Source organism: Monodelphis domestica, chromosome 5 (genome assembly GCF_027887165.1).
Source record: "Monodelphis domestica isolate mMonDom1 chromosome 5, mMonDom1.pri, whole genome shotgun sequence".
NCBI classification, from domain to species: Eukaryota; Metazoa; Chordata; class Mammalia; order Didelphimorphia; family Didelphidae; genus Monodelphis; species Monodelphis domestica.
In genome coordinates, this window is record NC_077231.1 from 318,163,151 (window position 1) to 318,178,635 (window position 15,485).

Consider the following 15,485-nt stretch of genomic DNA (forward strand, 5'->3'; position numbering starts at 1 on the left):
CTGGAAAGAGCATGTAGTAAGCACCTATTCTGTGCTGGGCACTAAGTGCTTTATAAGGATTCTCTCCTTGATCCTCACAAAAGTCATAGGAGGGAGGAGGTGCTATTATCCCATTTTACAGATGAGAGAATTGAGGCAAACAGAGGTGAAGAGACTTGCCCAGGAATGATCTGGAGCAGGTTAGGTCTTCCTGAGTGAAAAGCAAGGCAATAGAGTTTTAGACTTTATCCACCTTTTATTCACACCTGGACTTCTCTCCTGATTTTTCCTCACCTGAAACTTTGCCAACCCAAAGAGAGTTCCACTTTAAGGCCCTTTTGGCACAACCATTTTCAGAAGGGCTTGGACCTGCTTTTCCTTAATCCCACCTAAACTGACTCTTAATTTCCCTTCCTGCTTGCTTCTCTGCCCTGCTGTGGCCACCTTCTTCCTGCCCTACACCTTCTCTGTAGATGAAACCCCACCCATTGAGGGTAAAGACTTTATTGTTTAGTTATGTTTTTATTTTCAGAGCTTAACAGCAGGCCTGGCACATAGTAAGCACTTAATAAATGCTCATCCTTCTTGCCTTCCCTCCCTCTTCCCTCTCTCCCTCCTATCCATCCATCATCCACCCATCATTCATCCATCCATCCATCATCCATCCATCCATCCAGCTATCTGTCCCTCTCTGTCTATAGCTTATCTGTCTGTCTCTCCAAAGACAAGGTAAACTTGGTGTGCCAGGAATATTATCTTAACAAATGGTACAGAGTACATCCAAGATGGCGGAAAGCTTTCTCTATCATTATTGTTCTCACTATTTGATTGGGTAGGGGGTTGGCTCTCAGAGGGGCTGTATGGCACCTGATCAATATGCTGGATACTCCTGTGTTTGGGACTGCAAGCAGTGATGCCAGTGCTCTAGGGTGCAGCTGGCAGACAGCTTTGGGGTCAAAGGAAACTTTAGGTGGAGGGCACATTTTCAGTTAGAAAGGACCCAGAATTACAGGGAGGACGTCTGTCTGGCATCCAGGTTCATGGGCCCGTCTGACTCGGGGAGGAGCTCTTAGTTCATCTAAGGGCTTCTCCCAGGCCTGTGGCGTCCCTCAAGAGTGATCACAGACCAGATTCGTGATGTTCTTTCCCAAGGAATTAGACAAGACAACTGGGAAAGAGACTGATGAGTCGGCATTCAGTTTTCCATGGTTTTTCTAGAGAGAAGAGGGCCTGCTCCGCAGTGGGAGAAGGCAGGCCTTGGAGCCACCAGGGCCTGGGCTGATTTTGGACTGCAAGAATTGATTTCCCAGAGATTCCCCAGGGAAATAGAGGCAAACAGCCCTTGGTTGTGAGGAGGGGGTGGTCCACAAGGAAATCTGAGGGGGTGCAGAGCACAGGGGGTAGCTGGTTGTCCAAGGTTTAGCTGGCCTTTCTGAAGAGAGCCAGCGTGCTGTGGAGGCCAGTTCTGGGAGAAGAATCATCATGGGATTGAGGAGCCTGGAGCTGGGGCTCTTCTGTGATCAGTGAGGAAACTAAGGTCCAGAGGGGCCCAGGGACAGGCTGAGACAGGTTGCCAGAATCCCCCATGGCCCCTCAAGAAGGCCAGGCAATAGGGCACTAGGAAATGGCCCTGCCAAACAGTGTAGGCTTTTCTTTCACACTGACTGACCTGGTTACTTTGTCACCCAGCATTTTAAAACATTCCAATTATTAAAGAATTTACTAGCTTTCAGGATTTAAACTCTGAAAGGCTCAGTATGAACACGTATAACCTAGTGGAATTGTTTGTCAGCTCAGGGAGTGGAGAGGGAAGAGGGGAGGGGGACGATATGAATCATCGCCTTGGAAAACCTATGTGTAAATTTCTTACTGGAATAAAATAAATAAAAATAAAGAGGATCAGAGTTAAGATTTGTTTTTTTAAGTGTCCAGCCCTTTACCATGAAACTGGGCTTAGGTGTTTTCCCCTCTCCTTGATGGCCTAGCTATTGTTTGCCCCAGGATTTTTTCCCCCTGACTTATCATTCAATGCTGGTATTTTTGGAAATGGATTTTGTTGGTTCTAAAATTTATTGACTTTTAGAGAGAAATTGCTTTTGTATGACCCCCATTTTCCCAGCATAAAAACAGATCTGCCCTCATGGCATCGTGCTGATGTGCATAAGCTGGCGTTTTCTTTGTGGTATTTGAGGAGAGGAATCCAGCTTTACTTTCTAGACAAATCTGGAGGAATCATTCTGTAGAAAGGGGGGAACTTCAATCAGCTTTGAGAAAGGAATCATTCCAAGTATGTTGGGCAGTACGTCTGCCCTCCTTTGGAAGCAGAAGAAAGAGAGGGATGCTTCCCGGGCAAGACTTCTCAAAGCAGATGCTGAGAAGAGCCTTTCTGGCTCAGCGCTTTGCCCAGTGCCCCGCACATAGTAGGCACTTCAATATTGTTCGCTTGGTCTTAAACCCTCCGGCGTGAACACACTCACACTCCTGGGCACGTGTAACCGTGCCTGGGGTTCCAGCCTGTTGCTCTAGGAGACTTTCTTCAGGCCTCTGCTTGGGATTCTTCAGTTCTTCTGTACCTCCCCAGCTTGGTTTTGCCGGGTTTCCATATTGTAAGGGGATGATGACAGAAACACTCAGCAGGTGCATGTTGGGTGCCGCCTCTCAGACAGCGAGTTCCCGGCACCATTAGCCTGTTGGGTCCAGTCTCTGGCTGTGTGTCTGCGGGCCGTGTCCTGTCTGGTGACTGCCTGGGAGTCGGGGGGCAAAGCACCAAAGGATGTTAAAATCAGGCGAACCTTCCCTTCAGAGTGAGCACCCCGAGAGTCTCGCTGGCCCCAGAGCGTGCCGCAGCAGCGTCGGTCTGACGCTTTCTGTCCTGGGGGGATGGACTTCGTTGTCCTTTGGAGGAGCCTGCCGAGGAATTGTCCCATGAGACGAGGCCGGAATTCGGAGAACCGACTGCTCAGGGACTGATGTCGTCTAAGCTTTGCGCTTCTGATCGGCAGCTCACATTCTGCCTTTCCTGAAGGTCTGCATGAGGAAGTGGGCAGAGACTGGCCCCAGGCCCTCTGTGGCCCTCGCTGGCACGGCTCTTCTTCTCTGCGTGCCCTGGAGCGGAGGTGCCCGACGCGCAGCCCGCAGCTCTCCTGGGGTAGCCCGAACCAGAGGAAAGTAGAGTACCACAGAGGACCTGACACTTAAACCGGGCACGAGGCACGTCCTGCCGAGCGGCCGAGAAGTGGCCCGCCCGTCTGCGTCAGGAGAAGGACGCCGTCCCGGAATGCGGCATCCCCGGGCCCTCTGGCCGCACGCACCACGTCTTTCTGTAGAGATGTAAAGTCTGACGTGGAGTGTACTTGAGAAAATGAATGTCTGATGTTGGTTTTAAGAAAATCCAAGAGAGGACACCCCCCATTTCATTAGGTGGTTCTGTCAGTAGCTCCATCTTACAGGTGAGGACACCGAGGCACACAGAAGTGAAGTGACTTGGCCAGGGTCTCTCATGCAGAACTTCTTGACTCGGGGCCCAGGACTAATCCCAGCCACCTGGCTGCCTCTATCACATGAAGTTTAACCTCCAGAGTGCTGATGTGGACCACACGTGGCATTTACCGATCTCCTTTGCAAGTTAATATATGATTCTGATCGGGACAAGGCGGGCAGTGATCCATTAAACGGTGCCCTGGGGTTAGCTCTGAGCAGGATGCTCCAGGCGTCCCCCCTGCCCCCACCTGATGAAAGGGCTTCATTTAGGAGTCAGAATCAGCCGGTTTGAGCCTTTGTTGATCCTGGACTGTCTCCAGGGGCGTCTCCTTGGGGCCTGACGTCAGCGAATGGGCCACAGTTGGCAGCAGACAGCCTGGTAATGTCAAGCGATAAAAGCCCATGTTGGAAGCTGTGCAGAGTCCCTCACTGGCCACCGCGTGAGCCTCTCCCAGCCCATGGCTCCGGCTTTGGAGACTCTGCTGCTGCGCTCCTGGTGGCCCTCGTAGTCCGCCTCTAAGCCGGCCTCCCTGGTCCTCTGTCCCGTTGGGAGCAGCCCCTGCCCCAGGTGCCATCGTCCTCTTCTTTCCCCCTTGGCTCAGTCGGGTTTGGAAGGCTGGCAGCACGGAAGAGCGAGGGCCCTCCTGAGTCTCTCTGGACCAGGCTGGATGCTGTGCTTGCACGAGCAGGAGCTCTTTGATTCTCTTCAGACTTGTTCTTTCTGGAATGTGGAGCAGAAGCTGAATTTGTACTTCATAGGCTTCTAAGGTGTCCTGGGAAAGGCGATGCCCATTTTTAAACAAGACATTAAAAAGGATGGGGGGCAGCAAAGTGGCTCAGTGCATAGAAGGCCAGGCCTAGAGGCGGGACGTCCTTGGTTCAAGTTTGGCCTCAAACACTTCTGAGCTGACCCAGAATGTGCATGTTTATTTTTTATTTTTACTTGGTCGTATGTTTATTTATTGAATAATTTCTTCAGTGAAATAAAGTTACATGTGACAAACTGTTACACAGGTACAGTGTAGTATCTCAGTAAAATTTTCTTTGAAACTCCCAGCTGTCAGATGATACATAAACGATTCTACAGTCGTTTTATTTGAGTGGATCCTACAGCCATCTAATAAACTAACCTACAGCTCGTATGACTCCATGTAGATAAGTCAGAAGACACTTCCTAGGGGACCCTGGGTGAGTCCCGGAAGCCCTGCTGACCAGCTCTCAAAGCTCTTCTGCCTTGGAACCAATGCACAGGACTGATTCTCAGAGAGAACATTAGGGTTTCCAAAAAAAAGACAAGAAGGAATAAAAACGACTTGGAAGTGTGAACTGTACGATTACTTGACGTTGCATGTTTTATGTGGCCTAAGAGATGGCCCTCTCTGTTGGGAGCGCCCCAGGGAGATACCCCCGAAAGGCTTTCATTAACTGAAGTCCAAGTTAGGAAGAGGAGCACAAGATGAGAAGGTCTCCGAGGAAATGAGCCGACCCCAAAGGCTAGAGGTTATGGAGACAAGAAGCGGATAGATCGAGACTCGGGGTCACTGCTACCTCTCTAGGAGGGAAGGAGACTCCTTGATGACCTTTGAGTTCCCACCTAAGGGAGGAGAGAAGTGCTGTAGTTGGCAAGAGATTGGAGTCGTTGGGAGAAGGCACCTCTGCTGGGGGCTCCTTCCTTGCTACCTCAGTTTCCCTAGTGGGCACTGATAAATTCCAAATGAAGAGGGTATTTTTGCTTAGCATGATTGTTTTTAAAGTAACCAATGGCAATGTTCTAACACAGTTTGATTATTTATCAATTATGTCCTAGATCTTGAAATGAAAATGGAAAAAATAATTTAAAATTTTAACTTTCATCTGTGTAATGACATGTTCATCAAGGGGAAAAAATTTAATATACTTTAGGCAATTTAGTTCCATGAATGAATCGATACCAATTTGCATCAACCAGTTCAGCTTTATTAAGTGCCCATTTTGTGTGGGGTCCTCTGGTAGGTGTCAGGAATACAAGGCCAAAAAGAGATAATAGCAGGTTTCTGGGAGGGGAGAAAGGTGTACACACACACCAGAAATAGAGCATAAACACAGAGAAGGGAGGAAAGACCTTTGCAGTTATGGGGATCAGAAAAGGCTTTGTGGAAGAGGCATAATAGCCAGAATCAGTCTCTTTTCTTGCCCTACCAAGAAAATGATCATTTGTAGTTCTTCATCTGGTGGTGCAGTAGAGGGAGCTTGCTGTAATGACCTTCGACATGCTTCCTTCCCGCCTGCCTCATAGTCCAAAGTTGCAGGTGATAATCTGAGCCTAAGTCACAAACCTGTTTCTCCCCAGCGCACGGGTGTCCTGTTCTTGGCTCTCTGCAGATACATTCCTGTTTTCTTGGAAGTGTTTTGGTTAGGACGCCTTGGAGACTTAATTTTTTTTTCTCCTTGGAGACATAAGGATTAGAATCTGAGTGTGTTATCAGTCCATTTCTCTTTAATGCTTTCTCTTATTTCAGCTGATGTGAATTTTACATCTAATGCATGAACCTTTGATGAAACCACTGTTTAGAAAGCATTTTCTGCATTCTAATTTGAGGTATATTTTTTTTCCCCACAGAATCTTTTAATAGGTCTCCTACAGGGAGCATAAATTTGGTAAGTGTGACGGGTCCTTTAAATATTATAGTAGCCTTAAAAGTTTTAGACAAATATATCAGTTTTGTTCTTTATGATCAAATCTTATGCCCCAATTCCTCTCTCATGTGAAGTGATTACCACATTTCAAAAAAGTTTGGTCAACATACTATAAAAGCATCTTTTAAAATTTATAAATTACACCTCAAAATGAGTGAATACATGAATGCATGAAAGAAAGGAAAATAACTTAGTGGGACTTCGTTTGTGCCAGTCACTGGAGGTACCTATACAGAAAACAGAAACAGTCCCTGCCCAATTAGAGCTTAGGAGACCCCAACTTAAGAGGACTAGTGTCCAGAAAGGATGCCGGGTCTAACGAGTTCAGGGATGGTGAGTAGGGCCAAAGAGAGGCAAATGGGCACACCTTAACTGAGATCTGTGGCAGAGTTGGCCTGGTTTTGGTTCCTGGTTCCTGAATTAGGGAGTTTGGGGGAGGGGGAGGGGAAGGGAGAGGTCCCTGAGAATGGGCCAAGTGGATGGTGAGGTTAGTGAGGAGATGCCGAGAAGTGAAGCATGTTGGGGCTTTAACCTTGAGGAAAATCTAATTTGAAAAGAGTTTCTATAAAGCCTGCGTGCATTGATTTGCTTTGTATAAAGGATTTCAGTTTGAAAATGTTTCCATCAAGTTTTCTCTGTCCAGTCAGAGCACCAGCTGACTGCTGGGGCCAGAGCTCCATTGGATATGGACGCATGAGAACAATCTCCACCAGAGAATTGGATACTTAATTAAATTTACTTTCAATTAAAAATTTTATCTGTTTATTATTTTAGAAAGTGAGTTTACTGTGAATGAAGTTACTTTATTTCTGTCTCAAATTTTTAAATCTTTAGTTCTTTCTCATAAGCCATGATAGCCATTTTGTCTGTTCATTTTCAAATGTGAAACAGTGAATATTTAATTGCTCTCCTTCTTTTAGGACTGTTTATAGTAAATGTTAAAGCCTCGTTATATCAAGAGCTTATTTTCTCAATAATACATCATCAGGAAAGATGGCCTCTTGTCTTTGGCAGGGGTCAGTCAGTCAGCCCCTCCTCCTGTGGCAGCTTTGTGTAGACTGTCTGATTATTGTTGGGTCACTTTGGTAGAGTCTCTGGTGTTCACCCTTCCTGTCTCTTCCCAGTCTTTTCTTCAGAGAATCTGTCCTGTCTCCAGGAGCTCTTGCTCTGCTTTCCCCTCAGTAGCTCTGGTTCTGGCTTGTCTTAGCCCTATAAGGAGGAGACATAGGTGCTGGGGGTCTAGCCATCCCTGTGACACTCCTCCCACATCAGCCCTGGCTTTAAACGACAACAACCCCCAAGGGTAGAAGAGTGGGTTCCAGAAGAAAGGCCCTGAGGATCATCTGACTCTGCCTCAATTTGTCCTGTTTGCTCTGTTGGAGTCAGTTGTGCTTGTGCGGTTGGAGGGCAGAGTCCCAGTTTGAGCTGGCCTAGTCTCAGGTCTGAAATACATTCCTACCCAAGTGGTAGAGCTGCTCAGGGCCTCAGGCTCAAGACGTCCCAGTGACTTGGACTCAAGACTTTGGCAATCCCTGCTTTGGAAGTCTGGTGGTTGCAGGTTGTACGTTTTACCCCATGATTATAATTTTCACTTTTGTTTTTATAACGTGTATCTCGGTTTGAGGAATAGTCTCAGAATCTCAGTGTTTCACCTTGTGTTGGTTGACCATCAGTTCGACATTGATGAGAGGCCTGTCCAGCAGGCAATCATGCTGGATATAGGCATTTGCCTAAGGGAAATTTTCCTTTCTAGACTAAAATTTTTAGATCTTTGTGGCATGTTATAAAGGAACCTTTTATTTGGCTTCTGGGAGAAGGAGACCTCCTGAATTATGTTAACTTAGTTGCCTGAAAGTGAAAAGAAAGATCTTTGGATGTCCTCTGTGCACTCCCCTGACCTTTCTATCTGATTCCATTGTCATTCTACACATCATTTCATTGTGGCCCTATGGAAATATCTGCATTATAATTGTCAGATATTTGCGTGCACACTTAAGAACTATTTAGAACATTTTTATTGACATTTTGTTCTTATATTACCTAAATTGTCCCTCTGTGCCTCCCAGAAATCCATAACAGAGAAAATTGTTAGAGAGAAATAAAAAGAGGAAGAGGGAAAAGCCATTAAAAGCCTTTTCTCCATCTGTTGATTGAAGAGATTCATCTAGCTTATATTTAACGTCAAACTGTCTTACTTTAACAGCTTCTGAAGACCACAGTATAGGTAGTTAGCAATTTAGACATGCTTATTGAAAGGAAGGGTCGATGATTAAGGAACACGTATCATTTCCTTTTTTTCTTTGATTGGTCATTTTTTGGAGAAGAAAAGCTGGAGAGTAGGAGAGGGCATTCGTTCAGGAGGGGGCAGTATTTTCTCCAAGGGGACTGTCTTTCACAATCAGACAGAAAGACAAACAACAGACATTTCTGTCATCATGATCAGTTACCTTGTTTGACTACCTTACATTGATTTTCCATTTTGTGCTTTGGAAAGTCCTTCTACAATAGCTTTGAAGTGGATGTCATACCCATTTTATAGAAAGGAAAACAGACTTCCTCAGTCTCATACAGGGAAGCCATTGTGGGATTTGAGCTAGTTTTCCACCTTCAAAAGTGAGAGTAACAACCATGTCAAATGAATACATTTGACTTCATACCAAGTAGTCTTTAATAGATATGTTTTGGGGGACATCAAGTTGGCTCAGTGGAGAGAGCATTGGGCTTGGAGATGGAAGGTCCTGGGTTCAAATGTGGTCTCAGACACTTCTAGCTGTGTGACCCTGGGCAGGTCATTTAACCCCCCACTGCCTAGCCCTTACTGCTCCTCTGCCTTAGAACTAATGCAAAGGATTGATTCTAAGATCGAAGGTAAGGGTTAAAAAAGAAAAGATGTTTTTGCAACAATGACAAAAAAAATGACTCAGAACTCCAAGGCTATTTGGTTTTTAACAGATGCTCTTCCTCATGTCCAGGGACTAGAAGTTTCTTTTGGGTAATGCTGACAAAGCCATATTAAGTTTCTAATGTACTTGGAAGTGGTTAAAATTGTGACAGTGTGTATAAGTTCTGCCAAAGCCTCTTTGTTTCTCTGAATAAAAACCTCCAAAGCAGGCTTAGGAATTGCTGTTGCTTAAAGAAATACTCCCATTCTTTCCTCAGATTCGGTGCAGCTCTTCCTACTGTAGAAAATCTTCATGAGAATCTTCCCTGTTAAAAAGAATATTAAGGATATTTCCATATTAAAAAATTAAAATGTGAACTCAGAGCACCCCCCATCCCAAGGTCCTGTCTTGCCAGTTGGAAACTATAATTGAGAGGCCATGTTCACACATATGTACTCCCAGACTATAGGCCCCGGTTTCCTGATCCATAAAAATACTGGCACGCTGTCACCTGGCCATTCTCTTTGGGCATTCCCTGTGCCTGAAATGCTCTCCCTTGTCTTCTTGCCCTCTTGCTTCCCCTGCCTTCTTTCATTAAAATCCCACCTTCTCCAGGAAGCCTTCCCCGATTTGTCTGATTGTGGTGCCTCCTGTCTCTGTATGGCTTGTGTGTCGTCTCCCTCGCTGGACGGGGGGTGGGGGGTGGGGGGGGTTGGGGGGGGTTCTTACCTCATTTGTGCCTCCAGCACTTACTGAGCAGAGTGCCTGGCACATGGGTGCTTAATAAGTGTCTGCTGACTGGTTTTCCCTTTCCTTCTGATGCTGCCTGAAGTACCAGCAGAGGCAGGGAATGGGCAGGCGAGATTTTAGCTGAGACTGGAAGGAAGGCAGCCTCGAAGGGAGAATGTTCAGGTGTGGGGCCAGGTTTTGCGTTTAGACTTTTAGTCATTAAAGCCAGGTAGAACGTAACATGTTTTTTTGTCATTTCTTTCAAATCGCACAACTAAACTTTTTAAGAACAACTTAGTATAAAGCTCAGCTCGTACTTGAGGGTAATCAGGGCTATTAAGCGTGGACAGACCTAGAGTTCCTCTGTTGTCCTTCTCAAATTAATTTTCAATTTATTTCTCTGCAGTCTTTAGATGACCTTTCAAGTGTGTCTTCTGATGACTCGGTGCAGCTCCACGCTTATATTTCTGATACCGGTAAGAACTTCTGTATTGAGAAGCTGTGTCCAGCCTGCTTCCTTTTTACTCATCATTTTGTATTGATTTTTAAATGGCATTAATTCATTATTCAGAGTCCTCCACATTCTCACTCTTTCCTTTCCCAAACCATCAAATATCCTGCCTTCTGTTTGTGTTCCGTGTTGTTTTAAAATTTCTGCTGGGTTCCAGCCTCTCTCCTTGGAGAATGTCATGCCTAGAGGACATGGGCCCTTTTCCGGCATTTGAAGATCGACCTGGCAGGGATTCTGTTTTCACCAGCAAAGTGAAGCCCCGTCTCCTGTCTCTCCATAGTCCTCCGTGTTGGGGGTAAAGAGATGCCCAGCCCACAGTGGTTGAGTCAGCAGAGGCTCCCCAGCACCCTGGGGCTGTGGAGGGAGACCGGCAGGCAATTCTAGGTTGTCTTCCCTCTTCTTTCATCGTGATCTTTCAGATCACTTTGTGAGGCCAAAAGGCTTTCCTCTGTGCCTTCTCTCCCTTTAAGCAGCATTTGCTTGACATTGCTTTATCCTCCTAGGACCCTGAGAGTTTGGTGATCTCTCCCAGCCCCTTCCTGTGAGGGATGAGCAAACAGAGCCCAAGTCTGTGCAGCCACACGTGGGATCCGAGCTCTCGTTCTTTTATGAATGAGGGAACAAGCACTCGGTCTGTGCTCCACATCAGATGGCCCACTGCCTCAGGGGCAGAGGGGGGGAGCGAATCTGGAAAGGATAGAAAGGAACACCACAAGTTGTTTTCCTACATAACTGGGAAGAGTAAAACATTACCAGAGAAACAAAAAACAAGAAAACACCCAAGTCCTGTCCTCCGCCCTGGGGATGCAGAGAGCGTGAACACTAAAGGTCCCAGGCCAGCCCAGCACATGCTTGGGCCACTTCCCGGATCCTGTTCTCACCACTGACCTGTTTGCAAGGGTGAGCCCCAAAAGTGTCCTTTCCGGGCCTTGTGGAGGAGACCCCAAGGCGTCCGCTCCTGGCCTTCTCTGCCCAGATCCTGGCTCCTGTCCTGATTTCCTTCTTCCTACTCGTCCCTCCTGACTCAGGGCTCACTGAGGAGGTCCTTCGTACTCAATTCAAAGGCCTGCTTCAGCCTTTTCTGTCTCTTACCTCCTTGTGGCATGCGGTCGACACTTAGTGCTTCCTTAGTTAGGGACCCTGGAATCTTCTTGCCTTGAAGTCTCGGCCCTGCGTCCAGAACCTGGCCTTTCTCTTGGTCTGACACATCCTCCCCTCGCCCTCACGCTTTGGGCACCTTGGCTGGAGGAGGATTTCCACACCTGTGTGCCTACGGTGGCGTGATCCCGGGTCTCGCGCTGCTCACTGCTGTCATCTTGGACTACAGCAGGCTCTCCCCAGCCCCCGCTAGCCCCGACGAGATGGACCGTCCCTTGTCTGTGGTCACCATAGAACCTTAGTTTCAACGTCAGCCATTGCAGGCCTCTCTTCGTCTTCATTTCCCACCCCTCATTAGGCCTCCAGCCCTCGTGTCCCTTTGCATTCGTGCCCTTCATTTCAGACCTTTGCTGGATGATTAACCCTTCCAAATTTTCCCTGCATCCTGCCACTGCCAGGTGATTTCTGTTGGAAAACCGTAGGGTGGGTCCACTCTTCACCCTGGCAGTCAGAGCTCCCTTTAGGACTTCTGGCTAAGACTCTCTCTCAGTCATACCCTTGAGGTTTGTCTTTGGTCCTGGGGGCTTTCATTCAATCTCGTTCCTCTCCTGTGAATCTCCTGCTAAAGCTCCAAGGCTCTAAAGTCCCCTAGAGACAGACCCACCTTGATTTCCTCCCCTGTGGGCTGGGGAACCCATTCTGTCTTCCTCTGGCTTGAACTCCTGGTGCCTGGACACCACCTTTGCCCCAGGTGATGGGAAGCCTCTTTGGAGTGGGGCTCTTTGTGCCCTGCATGCCCACTGCCGTGCCCCTAGGAGGTAGTAACTGAGGAACGATCCCCAATTCTACCTCCATCTAGTGAAGCTCCTTCCTTCCTTCCTTCCTTCCTTCCTTCCTTCCTTCCTTCCTTCCTTCCTTCCTTCCTTCCTTCCTTCCTTCCTCCCTCCCTCCCTCCCTCCCTCCTTCCCTTCCTTCCTTCCTCCCTCCCTCCCTCCCTCCCTCCTTTCCTCCCTCCCTCCCTCCCTCCCTCCCTCCCTCCCTCCCTCCCTCCTTTCCTCCCTCCCTCCCTCCCTCCCTCCCTCCCTCCCTCCCTCCCTCCCTTCCTCCCTTCCTTCCTACCTCCCTCCCTTCCTTCCTTCCTTCCTTCTTCCCTCCCTCCCTTCCTTCCTTCCTCCCTTTCTTCCTTCCTTCCTCCCTCCCTCCCTCCCTTCCTCCCTCCCTCCCTTCCTTCCTCCCTCCCTTCCTCCCTTCCTTCCTTCCTCCCTCCCTTCCTTCCTTCCTTCCTTCCTCCCTCCCTCCCTCCCTCCTTCCCTCCCTCCCTTCATTCCTTCCTTCCTCCCTTCCTTCCTTCCTTCCTTCCTTCCCTCCTTCTCTCCCTCTCTCCCTTCCCCCTTCCTCCTTCTGTCCTTCCCTCCCTCCCTCTTTCACAGCTTCTTCAGGAATTCTTCCTGTTCTGTCCCCATTCTGACAGTTCTAACGATAGCTAGCTGCCCATTAGCCAATCCTCAGCCTTGATGGTCAAGTCCTCAAGCTCGGGTTCTGTCTTTGAAGTTCCTGAATGTCTGAATGTCACTGAAGCTCCTGAGCCCCCGGCACGTTTCCTCTGTAGGCTAGGCTTATGCTCAGTTGCCACAAAAAAAGTTTTTGGGAAATATTTCCCAAGCCTATTGCACAGATTGTTCTTTAATTATTAAGCGTGATTTTCTTCCCATTGATATTGTGAAATCTTTCTCACTGTGGATCAGTGAGATACTCCAAAATATTATCATTCTAGTCTTATGCAGATTTTTGTGTTTTAGCGGTGCGTTGTTGGGCACTCCTAATGTTTTCCACAATTAGTGGAGCTTCTGGTGATCTCTTTTGTGTGTTTGGTTAAAATATGACCAGCCAAATGACACAGCACATAGGAAAACTGGACTTGCAGTGAGAGAGATATGGGTTCAAATCCTGCCTCAAATCACTGATGATCTGGGTGACCCAATCATGTCATCTCTGTCTGCCTCAGTTTCTCTATTCTCCTTACAAGGACAATAATAGCACAACCCCCTAGGACAACCGTGAGAGTCAGATGGGCTCACATACTCAGAGTTTTGCCAGATGGCCCTGCCCAGAGATAACCGAAATGGGTCAGGATCTGGGTAGCCCAGTGCTACTCATCCAGGAGTGTGCAGAGGCCTGTCGGATGCAGCACGTGTGCAAGGGGACATCGCTTGGCTGAGCCTCTTCTGACCACAACAGATAAGGCCACAGGGAGGTCGCTGGGGCTGATAGAGGCCACAGCAGACTGGGGGGCCCCCCAAGGACACATCTCCTGGCCCAGAGGATAGACAAGAAGCCAGAAGTGGAGGTGAACCAGATCTCTGATGGGCTTGCCGTGAATGGACCCACATTTTCCTTTCATTCTCTTGATTTCCCTTTTTCTATTTCTTATTGAGAAAGTTGGAATAAGACAATTTGCAAATCTAAAATGTTATCAGTTCATCAAGAGCTGAAATGTTCAGTGAGAAAACAGCCATAACCCTTTTTTTCCTGGGCTGCTGAACGTGAGACAGTCTGGCTTGGCTGCTGTTGATGCAATTATACAAGCCTCCATCCTTAGGAAGGACCCGTCGGCCTACTGGGACGAGCACGCATTTTAAACGTAGGAGCCCAGCAGGAAGACAGACAACTTGTTCTTTTTCTAAACAGTGCTGTATTTTTGTACGAGGCTGTGCTTCAGGCCTGCTCCTAAAATCCCTGAGGGCCACAGCACAGAAGGCGGGGGGCTGAGGCCAAGCCCGCCCAGTCGGCTCTCCCCACGTTTTAAAAAGCTCCGATCTCTGAGGCTGTGCCGGCCAAGAGCCCTCCTCCCTGTCACAGAGCATTTTAGGGGAACCCCATTTCCTCCTCAAAACAGTTACTGACAGCATTGTTATCCAGCCTCATAGTACAGTGGTGTGGAGCAGGGCTGAAGACCACCCCTCCTGGAGGCCCGCTTTTCACAATGACAGTTGGGAGTCAGAAGTTATGAGCAGAAAAGACAGCGTTTATTTCTCTTTCATGAAAGGGGGCTTCGCATGGACCCTCTTCTGGCTGGCTGGACTTAGTCTTCTATTGGCTTTAACCACAAGCCCCCCCCCCCCCCCCCGCCACTTCCTTTCCCTGTCTGCCCCCCCAGAAACTGGGACACCAAAACTTACAGGCTAAAGTTTTACCACCCCAGAAAATGGGACGAGCACAGTTTTAACACCTACAGCTTGGCATGGAAGCTTTGGACTCGGCCTAACCGCAATTTGACACCCGGAGCCTATTGGAACATCCTCAGGGGCGCAGCTAAGCAGGGCGACAGCTGAAAACAATGTGCTTATCAGCTGTTTTGAAGCTGGCATCCTGCTTGACCAGGGACTTTCAGAAAACCTTTTTGAGAGCAACACATGGCCCCCTCCTCACACAGATGAGGGACCCGAGGCCCGAGTAACTCCATCGCTCACACCAGGAATCACAGCTAACACGTCAGAATTTGTTTTTTCAAACTGAACTGGTTTTGCTCCACCACCACCACCACCCCTTCACCCCCCCCCCAAAAAAAAAAAAGGAAATTGGAGCTGGAAATGCAATTCTCAAGTTTCACATTGTTACTTGGTCAGGAGGATATGGTTCTCGGGCCTGGGTTCAGATGCAGTGACATCTACCCCCCATTTACCTCCCTGTTCATGAAGCTGTTCTCCTTGAGTCAGTGTTACAACTTCTGGTACCTGTTTAACTTTCTTAGTCTGGGTGACTTTATCCTTTCTGTCTTTGAAGCATCTGAGCCATCCCATAGAAACTCTGCTTCCTGCCTCCTGCTTTATTTCTGTTACGTTTCACACATTTTTAAATTGTTGGATTATTTGGTCTGAGTGTTGATGTTTCAAGTTCAAATTGTTCTAGGGGCCGACAAGTGTCACTAAATTTAGGTTTTTGGTTTTTTGTTTTTTCATTATAAAGATGTATTCAGAGCTCAGTGTACAAATCTGAGCCTGCCGGAGTACTTTGGCCTTTCCCACTGGCATGGCTTGGTGGGACTTTGAGGCCAATGTTTCAGACCTGCTGTTTTCTGAGTTTATGCAGTTCTATGCCAAATGGCTTTTATCCACCCAGTATTTTATTTA

General features: G+C 47.8%; 1 protein-coding gene across 4 annotated transcripts in view; it reads left to right on the forward strand.

Annotated features, from left to right (window-relative positions):
* Positions 1–15,485, forward strand: part of SNX13 (sorting nexin 13) — a 90,985-nt gene that overhangs the window by 60,090 nt on the left and 15,410 nt on the right. For all 4 annotated transcript variants that reach the window (XM_007505422.3, XM_007505423.3, XM_056800561.1 and 1 more), the window contains 2 exons: positions 6,059–6,096; positions 10,153–10,222. In XM_007505422.3, the coding sequence (XP_007505484.2) occupies positions 6,059–6,096; positions 10,153–10,222 (108 nt within the window). The remainder of the gene's footprint in view (positions 1–6,058; positions 6,097–10,152; positions 10,223–15,485) is intronic.